Source organism: Corticium candelabrum, chromosome 11 (genome assembly GCF_963422355.1).
Source record: "Corticium candelabrum chromosome 11, ooCorCand1.1, whole genome shotgun sequence".
In the NCBI taxonomy this organism is placed as follows: Eukaryota; Metazoa; Porifera; class Homoscleromorpha; order Homosclerophorida; family Plakinidae; genus Corticium; species Corticium candelabrum.
The window spans coordinates 790,272-802,895 of NC_085095.1; the positions used below are offsets into that span (position 1 = coordinate 790,272).

Below are 12,624 nucleotides of genomic sequence, written 5' to 3' on the forward strand. Positions count from 1 at the left end.
TGGCGAGTCGCCGGCATAACTCTAGCGCATGCGCGCCTCGGGTTAATTACGTGCTGCTACTAGTCATGCAATACATGTACAACAAATATAATTATATTCTTTTTTGTTTTCAGTCTCATTGATGCCAGAGTCCTGCTCCTCTTCAAAGAGGTTTGGCAATATTATTCTTTGTGAAAATTTAGAAATAGCACAGTCACATGACTATATTTGGAGGGTGTGCGCGCCCCATGCGCCCAAAACCGCGCCTGTCCAGGTACGCTTTCTGTAATTTAGCAAATAAACAAACCTCTGAATTTCCATGTGGCCCATACAAAGGCAGAGTTCCAAATGCGTGACCACAGCATACTGTCTAAGCAAAGACTAGACTCATGATACACAAACGGCCTACTGTACTGAGTAATACAGAAAGAAAATTTTTGTCCCAACTAGCCGTTCACTTTCTATTCAGTTCAACAATATAAAACAATCTGTATTAGTTAGTGTACTCCTATCATCAATAACCACTGGCACTTGGACTTGCAAACAAACTACTAAAGTAGATATGGAAGCCTGTTTGACATCTTTTCTTTACTAAATTTATAAAGATATTTAATCTCAAAGTCACATATCTATTAATTTAATACATACATATATTTATATATATAATTTCAAAGTACACAACTAACAAATTAATTAATGTATTAAACGTCTCCTACCGTGACTGATAGAGCAGCATGTATGTATCACGCTCTCACTGCTACACCGACGTCTCCACAGAACCAACAACTTCAGCAGCCGGTGATGACTTTGGTTCATTCTTTGACGCTTCTGCCACCATTTCACTCTTTGTTTTCGTAGAACACGATACACAAAACATCAGTAAACAAGAGACTACTGAGAAACCACCAGCAATCGTGAAGACGACATCATACGATCCTGTTGCATCAAATGCCCAACCTGAACACAAATCGATATCAATTAAGTCTGCAGTAGAACGAAGAGCAAGTTGTATTGAAACAGACATACCTCCTGCGGGTCCACCAAAACAACTAACAAGTCCTCCACTAAACGAGAGAATACCAAAAGCATTGACTGCCTCTTTACTTCCGACCAACTCTTGAGGTATGACGCACATTGCCGACAGAAATGAGTCCCCGATTCCGATCAGTATCGAGTATACAATGAGATGACGATACGTCGTCAGAAATCGGAAGGAAAGGTTGGCTACACCACCAACAAAGATCACAAACTGCAAGATAAGAATCTTGTTCTTCACCTTGTCCTGCAAAATTCCATTAGAGATGCTGCAACATGCAGCAGCAGCTGAAAGGTAAACAAGAAGAAGTGACGAAGCGGTTGAATCAACACCCAGCATACACCTAGCATGTCGAACCTATACAAATCGTCGACAGTTTCCAAGCCAACACGCAGTCAAGACTTCTTAGCAATCACTGACCAAATGAAAGAGCACGAGATACAGTTGAAAGAAATGAAGAGAATGTATCCATACCCACACGGCGAATCGACGGTGTCTCTGTGAATTGCATGACTGCACGACAATCTCTTTGACCGATGGTCTAGCAGAAGCAGGTTGCACGGGTCGAGGCCGATACAGCGCACCCATGAAAATCGTCAATGAACCAATACATCCCAAGAACACGCACTGCATTCTCCAACCAAACTCGTCGCGAATGACAGTCATGCAGGAAACGAAGGCAAGGTTGCCAAACCATGATCCTGATCGAGCTAAACACACAGCAAGCGACTTCCTCTTTCTGAAATACGCAGGAAGACTGCCGACGGTTGGAGAGTACATCATGGAGCCACCAAGTCCGCCCATCACACCGTATGTTAGTATGGCCTGCCATATCTGATTGGTGGCTGCAGTTAGAAAGAGACCGATTGAAAAGAGACAACAGCCGGTGATCACAACTGGTCGGACACCCCAACGAGTGGCAAGAGAAACAGACAATGGTCCAAGTAGAAAAGTGAACAAAGTTGCTTGGCTGCCAATCCATGCTGCAAAAAGAATTAGACTAATTTAAAATCAATAGCAATCAACATAGAATCTGGTTCAGTAAAATTATGATCATTAGCAGTATATACTGACATCTCTCATTAAAACATAAGTGTGCACCGCTTGCAAAAAACAAACGATGTGCAGGTGGACAAATAAACAAACCAACAAACATGTTGATAAAGACAAATACCAGACACTTTGTTCCCTTAACTTTCTTACAAGTAGACAGTCTTTCAATCCCTAGCTAGTCTTCACACACACACACACACACACACACACACACACACACACACACACACACACACACACACAGACATACTCACGTGCACGTGCACACACACAAACAGACAGACAAACAGACACACACACACACACACACACACACACACACACACACACACACACACACTGACACACACACACTGACACACACACACACACACACACACACACACACACACACACACACACACACACACACACACACCTTGAACTTTGAGTCAATGCTGAACATACAACTGCATTCTTGATTATATCTCTCATATAGAGTAAACATATTATGTGGCCCTACTATAATAAAATATAATCTGACTCCAATGCTAGCTCACTAAGTTACAAGCAACAGATCGTGCATCTATAAACCACTGCTACTTTAGTCGCAGCTCATAATATCATGGTTTCAATATCAAGTTAATTAATTCTATTTCCATTGTAACTATAAAGCACACCCTCTGAATTTTGTAAATATATTGTATAACAAACGTATTAAATTTTACGATAATTATACGCATAGATAAAGCGGCATTAAGTTAGGCCCATAATTCTAGACCAGATACTAGAAATCAATTAGCAGCCGTGACGTCATCCGTGAATAGTAGTGTACACGTGCAAGGAGCGAGCGACACACACAACCCGAAACAACACAGAGACATTCACTGCATATGCATCTACTCGTATCGGCAACAGACACCAGTACCTGTCTGTCCACTAATAGCATTAGAAGACTGACTCCTATTTTCACTCGAACAAATGTCGGTCTCGTTGGAATCGACATAATGTTCTAGCAATCCGACGTACAGCACGCCAAAGGAAGACCACACACCAATGAGGACGAAATTGATAAAGAAACAAGCGATGCAAACGACCCACGACCAGCCTTCGTCGACTGCGGCAGTCGGTAGCATCAGAATCTTGATGGAACTTCTTCGGCGAGCATTCGTTTGCGTTGTCGCCTTCTTAGTTTGTACGTCGCCAACATGATTGAAATTGCTACTCGATACATGCGTCATCGGGTCGATGAATGAAAAACTGATCACGAGGTGCATGCAGCTGTACTTTGCATCAACTGTACAGAAATAGCAGCTGATACTCTCGCGTAGCCAGACCTTCTCTAGGCGCACCATAAATTCTGGCCGAGAAAGTATGACGCGGCAGTAGAGAGTCTAGTCTGCAACGAGAGACTGCATGCTCAAATATCAAATACTATTTTGCTGTTGGTTTGATATACATAGCAATGGTGCAGAAAACAGATAAATAATTATAATTATACACGATTTTGCATTTATTAATTAAATGGTTTTTACATATGCATTCGTGCCTGCGCTCTACACACACACACACACACACACACACACACACACACACACACACACACACACACACACACACACACACACACACACACACAAGTACAAGCAAACAAACAGATATGCCAAAGTTATTGGTTTGTACAATTCTACACAAATAGTATTGAGTTGTGTAGCAGCCCAGCTCAACCGTTTTGTAATTGCAAATGACCAACTTCGTTTCAAGTGTGCATGTGATGTATTTGAGCATGTAGCACTACTAACAGCAATCTACTCTACAATTCTGTCCCTTCATCTGAAAATCCATATGCTCAGTAATATACAATCGGAAAACTATTGTCAGTACATACCACGCTTGCTCATCAATTGTATTGTAGCCTGTGCATAAATAAATGTCTACAAATCCATCGAGTGATCCATCGAGTGATTAGCATAATATAAACAAATCTCTCTCCCCAACCAAAGCAGCTAAAATTCAGTAATTTTTTGATGTGTTGTTTTGCCCATGTTCATTGGGTTGTGTCTGCCTCTTCTTTGAAATACTGCTAGCAGTTCACCGTGTGCACCCTGGTAATCATTTTCAGAGACCTGGTTCAACTCCGAAGACGGAATGATGCCAAACCACGAGACACCGGCCATCTTGAGCAACTCTTCACGCCTTTGACGAAACTCCTGAAGACTACGAGCCAATTCTGAGCTTTTCCACGTGTCTGAAGAACTCTTTTTTCTCTTCATGGCAAGTCGTTCTTCAAGCTCCACGATTTCAGGATTTGCTTGTCCTGCTTCTATAGCCGCCATTTTTTCAGCCAACTTGGCAGCTAGCTTAGCGTCCGATGGCCCTGCTTCACCTTCAACTGTCTTTTTCTTCTTTTGTCTTGCCAGTGCGTTCAAGAAAAGATTAGCCAGACTCTTCTTCTTTGACAGAGTGTTGGTAGAATGACGTTGATGAAAGTTGTTGGCCATAGCTTGGCATTCCTCTAACCTTCCCTCTGCTCGTAAGCTTTCCATCTTCTTCAGTTGGTTTCGTTGCTCTCGAAGTTCTGGATCTCGATCTACTATGTCTGCCAATGTTTCAAGCAATTGTTCCCAAGTGGTGAGAGCAGCCTTACTTCTTCTAACAGTTGGAGAATCTGCCGAGCCTGTTAGACGAATTTCCTTCTTCGCAATAGTGCAATATGAATGCATACAAATGGCAGCATTTCGTATTATATCAGCAGCCAGTTGCCGACGAACAGCAATATTCATAACTTCTTTGTGTGGAATAGCAATTGGTCTAGGAATGAGATGATTCGGAATGATGGCCATTGAAGGTGGAGATTCCTTAGATTGTGGAGCAACCCACACTTTAATACCTTTAGAAACAGTGTGCTCCTCATCTGTGAGAGCATCTCTGTAGCTTAAACACAGACTGACCATCTCCTTGTGACCTCGAACACCGTCGCCAATCCTTACATCTAACGAAATCAATTTTCTGTACAATGTTCCAGCAAATGTATCACCAAACATGACAACACTTCGTTTGGTTGGCTTGGATGGACTCGCCGAGCCGTCATTATCTTCAGATCTAGTAAACGTAATTTCATGCATCCCGGTGACTGTTATGCCTTTTGATGCATCAGCCATCTTATAAGGCTGCATTGATATCCGAGTCTCGGTTGCTCTAAGTTGACTAAACATAACTAACCATTCATGAATTTTTGATATCAACTCAAACGTGTCTCCTCCCTCCACATACGTGTACTGCCCTTGTCCCACTTCAGCAATCTGCCGCAGCAGAGTCGAATTATGCTCATGACCGAATCCGATGGTATAAATACCAAGATGACACCCACTCTCTTCAATCGCCTCCAGGTCACGTGTCACATCATCTAAAATTTCCGAGGGCTGCACCATGCCCGCACTAGCAATCCCATCCGTCATGAGAAGAATAAACGCAAATCTTCCATCACCCCTCCTCACTTCCTCAAGCCCAAGCTTGAGTCCACCGTGCAGATTGGTCATTCCGCTGGTGCGGATCTTGCGTACGCAGTCAATGATTCCATCTCTTCGTGTACCGGTCATCTTTCCCAAACCCTCGCTCGAACACAACTTCTTGGCAGTGAAGCCGAACGTGACGAGCGCCAAGTCGTCGACGTCGCTCAGCACTTGCTGGTTCTCGACGACGACGACGAGGCCGTCTTTTAAAAGAGGGAGGTGCTCTGCCATGCTGTTGCTGACATCGATCACCGGCACGATTTGGACAGGAACGCGCGTGCTCGACTCCGGAACGAGCAGCTCGAGAGCGACGAGAAACTGGCCGCTACTGTTGGCCGTGATTCCCTTCGTCTGGAGGTGGACGTCGAAGTCGAGCGGTTCTGGCGTGCCGTCTTCCATGCGAACGGGCGTTATTCGAGCTGCTGCGAGCGGCAACGTGTAGCTATCTGGTGTTGGGCTTTGCGCTTGCGTGACGGAACGTGAAGCTAAAAGATGCTAGCCTCGCCCCACACACACTGCACGGCAGTGGTGATGGAAGCGCATCCAGGGCTGCATCCACACTGTGTCTGGGGCGAGGATAAAAAGGTGCCGCCAAGTATCGCTAATTTGAGAAGGGTAATAATTGCATGGCAATTATGCTTGGTACAGTAGTACACAGTTTGCATGATTTGTACCGTATGCCTACTAGTAGTACCAATAGCTGCAACCTGACAGCCTACCTAATTAATTATTAATCAATTATTTAATTAATTAAATTAACCCTACTGTACTGTACGGCTATTATAAGGTAGTGTGACGTGCATGATTAGCTAGACACAATACAGGTCGAAATTAGACACAGTACAAGTCGAAAAAGGATTCACTTCCTGGTTTTCCGGAAGTGTGTCGTCATAAGTACAACCATGCTGATCTGATGTGATACCGATAAACTATAATAGACATGGTGACTCACCAATTCACCCATCTAGATACAAGTTTGTCCAATTAATTAATTAATTAAGGTTAAGGACGACAGAGTAAGAGCTCATCTGTCAAAGCCTGAATTGGTATCTATGGTGCAGCACTGCTGTAAATGCTGTCTATAGTCTAGGGACAGTTTTGGAAAGAAAAGTCGCTGTTTTGCTCTACCAATCAGCAGCTATCATAGGCGTAGGAACCGTGGGGGCACTGGGGGCACGTGCCCCCACAACCGAGCCAGGCTGTCACGCCGACGTGTCGTGTGCGCATGTGCACGTTACACGTGAAGGTATGTCTGACAACGGCATTGGACCTGGACGCGAGATCGAGGAGCGCACACCGCCTCCACCACCTAAAAGACGGAATCAGAGTATTCTGAACTTCTTTCCTGCCTCGTCCAACTCCGATACAGCGGTGAGTAGAAGCTCATCAGGTAGCGCAGTTGATGCTGGAGCTAGCGTCTTCTCTGACCTTGATCAGGGATTTACATCAAGAAGTACATTTTTCTGAACCTTTCTCGTGTTATCTAAGACGTTTACCCTTTATAATTGTCGATAGGTACTGCCTGCTCTTCTGCGTGTTGTCAAGAGACTGTCACCGTTCCAACCCAAAGACCCAGCTGTTATAAACAACACCAAAAGGAAGCAAGGCAAGAAATACAGAGCATTTTCTCCCACTTGGTATACGAGCTATCCTTGGCTGACTTTGTGCACAACCAGAAGCAAAGTCTACTGCACATATTGCAGATATTGTAGTAGGAAAGGGTTGCTAGGTCTGGCCACTAAAGGAGAAGATAACTTTATTGACACAGGGTTTGACAATTGGAAAAAGGCTCACGAAAGATTCTCTGTACATGCTCAATCTGGTCATCATAAAGAAGCTGTTTTTAAAGCTGAGCAACTAAAGCATGACAGTGTGGATGCACTCTTGTGCAGACAAGCTATGGTTGATCAAAAACTTCACCGGCAAATGCTGCTGACTCAGTTATCAACATTGAGGTACTTGCTTCGACAAGGAATGGCTGTTAGGGGTCACCATGAGGAAGAAGGTAACTTGGCTCAGCTTTTGCTCCTGAGAAGTAATGAGATCTCTCAACTAAAAGGTTTGGCTCAAGGAGAAGAAGTATTGTTCCCCTGAAATTCAAAACGAACAGATTTCTCTTATGGGATTGTGTATTTTGAGAGGTCTTTTGTCTGAAATTAGAAATGCACGGTACTATTCCGTTATTGCTGACGAGGCAACAGATGTTGGTCACAAGGAACAACTTGTGGTTTGTATCAGGTGGGTGGATGATAATTTTGATATCCACGAGGACCCAATTCAGCTTATCAATGTTCCAAAAACTGACGCACAGACTTTGACTACTTGTATCAAGGATTGTTTGTTGAGATGCTGTCTGCCCATGTCTCAATGCCGCAGTCAGGCATACGATGGTGCAGGTAATATGAATGGATATTTAAATGGTGTGGCGGCTAAAATTCAAAATGATGTACCATCAGCACTCTACGTGCACTGTCTGGCCCATTGCACTAATTTATGTTTACAAACAATAGGTCGTCAGTGTCAACCTGTAAGAGATGCATTGGATCTGGCCAGGGGTGTTGCTGATCTTATTAGATACTCCCCCAAAAGATCGTCATTATTTCAAGCTCTGCAGGCTCAACTACCTCCAGGCTCTGACCGTTCACCTTCGTTAAAACCTTTGTGTCCTACAAGGTGGACTGTGCGCACCTCAGCACTGCATTCGATTTTGAACAATTATTGTGTGCTGTGTGAAACATTACAGAAGGTTAATGCTGAATGCCGCGATGAGTATGGGCGTACTGCTGGTGGGTACCTTGCTCAAATGGAAAAGTTTAGTACGTATCTCGGTCTCAAAATGTCTCATTTAATCTTTGGTGCTGGTGAGCAGCTATCCATATCATTGCAGGGGAAAGACACAACTTTGCAGGAGGCTACGACAGCGGCAGATTTAGCAGTATGTCATCTTGAACGGCTGAGGACTGATGAGAAGTTTCATTCGTTTTATGAGGATGTAGTCAAATGCTCAAAGAATCTCACAGCACCACCTTGCCTCCCAAGATACAGGCGTCCACCACAAAGACTGGATGAGGCAGGCTTAACTAGCCATGAATTTTCTTCCCCTGAATGTTATTTCAAGCAGCAGTATTTTGAAGTGTTAGATTTGCTGGTTAATGAACTCAAACGACGGTTCCAGCAGAAGAGAGGTATGCCTGTGGCAGCTACTATTGAGAAGCTACTATTAGATGCAGTAAATGGTACGTACACCATGGATGGTACTGCTTTACCAGAAGAACTACAACTCTACAAAGATGACCTTGATTTATCTCGACTGAAATACCAGCTATCAATGCTTCCAGATGTTGTCCAAGTCAGAAATCGAAAGCTTGAAAACAATCCACCAATTACAGAAGTGACAAATGTAAGAACAATATGTTCTATCATGGCTGATATTTCTCTCTGTAAGGAGATGCTTTCAGAAGTTGTTTACTTGATTAAACTTTTCTACACTATTCCTGTCACCACCTCTACTGCTGAGAGAACATTTTCAGCACTTAGGAGATTGAAGACATATCTGAGAACCACAATGAGTCAGGAAAGACTAAATCATGCAATGTCTCTCTATGTGCACAAGGACAGAACGGATAACATAGATCTAGATGAAATTGCAAATTCCTTTATAACTGTTAATGAGAGGAGAAGAAACTTTTTTGGTCATGTTTAGTTATTTGTCAACATTATGACTCTTGATATCTGTCAACACTATGACTCTTGATATCTGTGCGAGTGCCCATGCGCCGCTGATATACAAAGTGCACGCATTCAATAATTGTGCCCCCCCCAATAGTAATCACTTTCCTACGCCTATGAGCTATACATATGTTTTGCGGTGTGACATGTTTGACTGTAATGTTTGGAAGTGTGTGGGTGTGTATTTAGTGTGTATTTTTCTGTAGGCATGCATGCCCTCAATTCGGAAAACTGCATGTATCTTAATTGTCTAGATGTAGAAGAAAATACTATTTTATTTTTTATTATTACTGCCCCGCAAGTTCCGGGACTTTAGAAGAGATCTCATGTACCTATCAAACATTCGATTACTATTTGCACTATCGAATAATTAGAAAAACACATATAGGTTGACAACTTAGTTAATTGATTTCCAGATTTACACCGAAATGTACTTTTTGCGAATGTTGGGTTATCTATTTTATAGATAGGTATTTCTCGTACGTGATATACACCTCGTTAGTCGTATTTGTCGTGCTATCTACACTAGCAGGGTCTATCTACACTTTAAATAGTCGTCTCCAACCAATGTGGATGACGTCATAAACTAGCTATGCCGTAGGCTGTCAGCTGAAAGCATTTCGTCTGGTTGTCGTCCTACTTTCAAGGCAATGGATTTGTCAGCAACAGTTGTCGACATCTTGGCTGTAGATACGTTCATGATTGGAGGCAACTTGGTGCGACCAAACGCAGGCAATCTAAAAGGGGTCTCCGATTCTACACTTGGCTGCTTGTCTAGAGATTGCGTACGTGACAAACGTTTCATAGCGGAAAAAGTCTGAGGGTTTGCCACTTCAGAGCAAACCGTCTCCGGAGTCGACGACATCTCGGTTGCGTGCGGAGCAGACGTATGTTTGACATGCCGAGTTCCGGCGGGGGCCACCCCGAGTGCCGTCACTGGCTCGGGAAGAGGTGCAGATGTAGACCGTTGGCGCACCTTTGTTCCAAACTGAAAATTTGGAGAAATCGCCATGACAAACGGCGAAAAGTCAGGCACCGATCTGTTTCTCTCCATAATCGACGGCTGTAGGCTCAATCCGCTACTACTGTGTCCGGCGACCGGACAGCGACCGAAGTCTAATCGCTGAGGAGTCGATCGTCGACGCATTCTCTTCCTGCGCCGTCTCTCCGCGCGTACAGTTTCAGGCGAACGAATACGAGAGACAGACAGAGAGGTTAGCATCATGCCGTCGCTCCTCCGTCTACTTGTAGTCTCATCGAGAGACCGTCGGGAGAGCTGCCTGTTTGGCCACAGATTTTCCAACGTCTGCCCTCCTCCCTCCTCACGAAATGGAGACACACTCGTTCTTCTTGGAAGAGTAGACGAATGTGAGACGAGCAATGATAGATCGGGAGCACTCCGCGCTCTTAGCCGTCTCCGCCAGCAATCCTGCCGTGCAGGGATGGATGGCTCGGCACTGACCTCGTGTCGCACTTCCGTGTCTCCTATTTGTAAGGAATGAAATGTTGTATTGAGATCTTCAGTTTCAGAGCTCTCTTGGCGTTCATTCGTCGTTTCTTCTTTGTTATAACTTCGATCAAGTGAGACATGCCCGTCCGGTACCGTCACTGAATATGGCGGAGGAAGCAAAGCATCAGCAGAATCAAGCGCATTCCAGTGCATATTCGAAGGATTGTAACCTAGAAGACACGATTTCCTCAGACCATGCAAATATGTTGACCACGCCCCGTAGGCTGTGCCTAGTATCTGGGAGGGCCAGATGTGGTCTAGACATTCAGTACAGTACTGTACCTGAGAGGGGCCTGGGTAATCCGTAGTAGTTCCGTGGTAGTGAGGCACCAGAGTGAAATGTCGCACGAGAAGGGCTGCAGCCCATGATGATAATATGTTGAGGCACCGCAATGCAGCGCCTAGAACGCCCCAACCAACCAACCAAGTTCGAGTCAAGGCGTTGTAGTCTCACTGTGTTACAAAGGCGGACGAATATACTAATAGATCCGAAGCATTGAGCGTGTCTAGGTACTGTGAGTATCACGTGCACTATCTAATCCGCTAGTTGATGTGAGTGTGAGTAGTAAGTAAAGTCTAGTGGGATGATTACATTGCAAACTTGTCTTCTTTCATTGCGTCTAGAGTCTGACAATAGTCTTACTAGCATGCACTTGCTTGCATGTGCAAAGTACAAGTGTAGCAAACAAGACAAAACCTACAACAAACACTGAAATTTAGAGCATTAGAACTGGTGCAAACAGACGGTCTGAATTGTGCATCTCGTTTTGGAGGCATTTAACGTATAGACGTGCTTGTGCACAAAATTTAATTAAGAGATCTAGTTGTGTGATTTCTATAATTATAATTGACTAACTCAGAAATGCTCTATCATAAACCTATCAGTGTGAGAACTTGACAAATTCTTAGTTTTACAGTTACTGGAGACGTAGCAATCCCTGCTAATTCCTCGGAACAAACGAACTCTCGATTTCTTACATGCCCCTGCTTGTTTTTCCGCTACGAGACTCGAAGTGGCTAGTTTTTCGTGTGTTTCTGTCTGTCTGTCTGTCTGTCTGTCTGTCTGTCTGTCAATGGTAGTATAATTTCAAACATCGAAACTATTACAGGCTAGAGGAGCTAGTACAGCCACGTCTAAAGTAAAATATTTGAAAGTTTTGTTCTCTGCATAAACTACACTTGAAAAAACATATATGATATATGGACCGTATTGGTCCACGTTTCTTCTCTATTATTACAGATAACACTTCTTATTTGCCACTTCTCAGCACCCCCTCTACCTTGCGATAGATAACTTTCGCATTGCATTTTTGCAACTGAACTGAAATGCGTTGTCTCCACTGCAGCAAAAACTCCGCCCTGTTCAGTCTTCCCAAGTCGTCTGTAGATCTGAGGGATAATTGTTGTAGATAACATTCTGATTCCTTGCCCCATCTTCCAAAATGCTCCAGGACTAAAGGGACAATGGTGAACGATTCTCCCCCAGGAAGGAGTTGTTTGTAATATTTGGTCAGCTTCTTCTCTTCTCTCTTTAGTGCTGCAGCTCCATCTGTGTGTGCTGCACTGCTGACGATTTCGGAGCTGTCTGTCTGTCTGTCACCTAATCATGGTGATTTAGATAGATTATTTGATTTTGACATTCAAAGTCAAGTCCATTAGTTAATGACTTTGTTGTTAGCAAGGACTGATTTGTATTTAAAAACTCCTAGCATATGTACAAGTAGAATCTGCATGAGAATAAATTATCTGTCTGTCTGTCTGTCTTTAATTTTTATAATTATATAATTATTTATGAAACACATCACATCTCTAGCTAGCACTAAAAG

At 43.7% G+C, this 12,624-nt stretch overlaps 4 protein-coding genes across 4 annotated transcripts; 1 reads left to right on the plus strand and 3 right to left on the minus strand.

Moving 5' to 3' along the window:
• Positions 1-560: 560 nt before the first annotated feature.
• On the minus strand, positions 561-3,311 carry LOC134186908 (monocarboxylate transporter 14-like). The gene is made up of 4 exons (XM_062654995.1): positions 2,976-3,311; positions 1,436-1,998; positions 1,006-1,372; positions 561-936 (listed from the first exon to the last, which is right to left on the minus strand). The coding sequence occupies exons 1-4, from the start codon at positions 3,286-3,288 to the stop codon at positions 737-739; spliced, it is 1,443 nt and encodes a 480-aa protein (XP_062510979.1). The 5' UTR covers positions 3,289-3,311; the 3' UTR covers positions 561-736.
• Positions 3,312-3,806: 495 nt separating this feature from the next.
• On the minus strand, positions 3,807-5,958 carry LOC134186473 (uncharacterized). The gene has a single exon (XM_062654448.1). It carries the CDS (start codon positions 5,956-5,958, stop codon positions 4,054-4,056), a length of 1,905 nt encoding a protein of 634 aa, XP_062510432.1. The 3' UTR covers positions 3,807-4,053.
• Positions 5,959-7,552: 1,594 nt separating this feature from the next.
• On the plus strand, positions 7,553-9,262 carry LOC134186474 (zinc finger MYM-type protein 1-like). The gene is made up of 2 exons (XM_062654449.1): positions 7,553-7,564; positions 7,619-9,262. The coding sequence occupies exons 1-2, from the start codon at positions 7,553-7,555 to the stop codon at positions 9,260-9,262; spliced, it is 1,656 nt and encodes a 551-aa protein (XP_062510433.1).
• A 465-nt stretch (positions 9,263-9,727) lies between these two features.
• LOC134187015 (uncharacterized) lies at positions 9,728-11,359 on the minus strand. The gene is made up of 2 exons (XM_062655125.1): positions 11,081-11,359; positions 9,728-10,968 (listed from the first exon to the last, which is right to left on the minus strand). The coding sequence occupies exons 1-2, from the start codon at positions 11,163-11,165 to the stop codon at positions 9,875-9,877; spliced, it is 1,179 nt and encodes a 392-aa protein (XP_062511109.1). The 5' UTR covers positions 11,166-11,359; the 3' UTR covers positions 9,728-9,874.
• Between the last annotated feature and the right edge of the window lie 1,265 nt (positions 11,360-12,624).

Coding starts and splice junctions, on each gene's coding strand:
- LOC134186908 (XM_062654995.1), bottom strand. CDS start 3,288: ATGACGCATGTATCGAGTAGCAATTTCAATCATGTTGGCGACGTACAA. Junction 1,999..2,975: donor TGCTATTAGTGGACAGACAG/GTACTGGTGTCT, acceptor TTCTTTTTGCAG/CATGGATTGGCAGCCAAGCA. Junction 1,373..1,435: donor ATCTCGTGCTCTTTCATTTG/GTCAGTGATTGC, acceptor CGATTTGTATAG/GTTCGACATGCTAGGTGTAT.
- LOC134186473 (XM_062654448.1), bottom strand. CDS start 5,958: ATGGAAGACGGCACGCCAGAACCGCTCGACTTCGACGTCCACCTCCAG.
- LOC134187015 (XM_062655125.1), bottom strand. CDS start 11,165: ATGGGCTGCAGCCCTTCTCGTGCGACATTTCACTCTGGTGCCTCACTA. Junction 10,969..11,080: donor ATTACCCAGGCCCCTCTCAG/GTACAGTACTGT, acceptor CGTGTCTTCTAG/GTTACAATCCTTCGAATATG.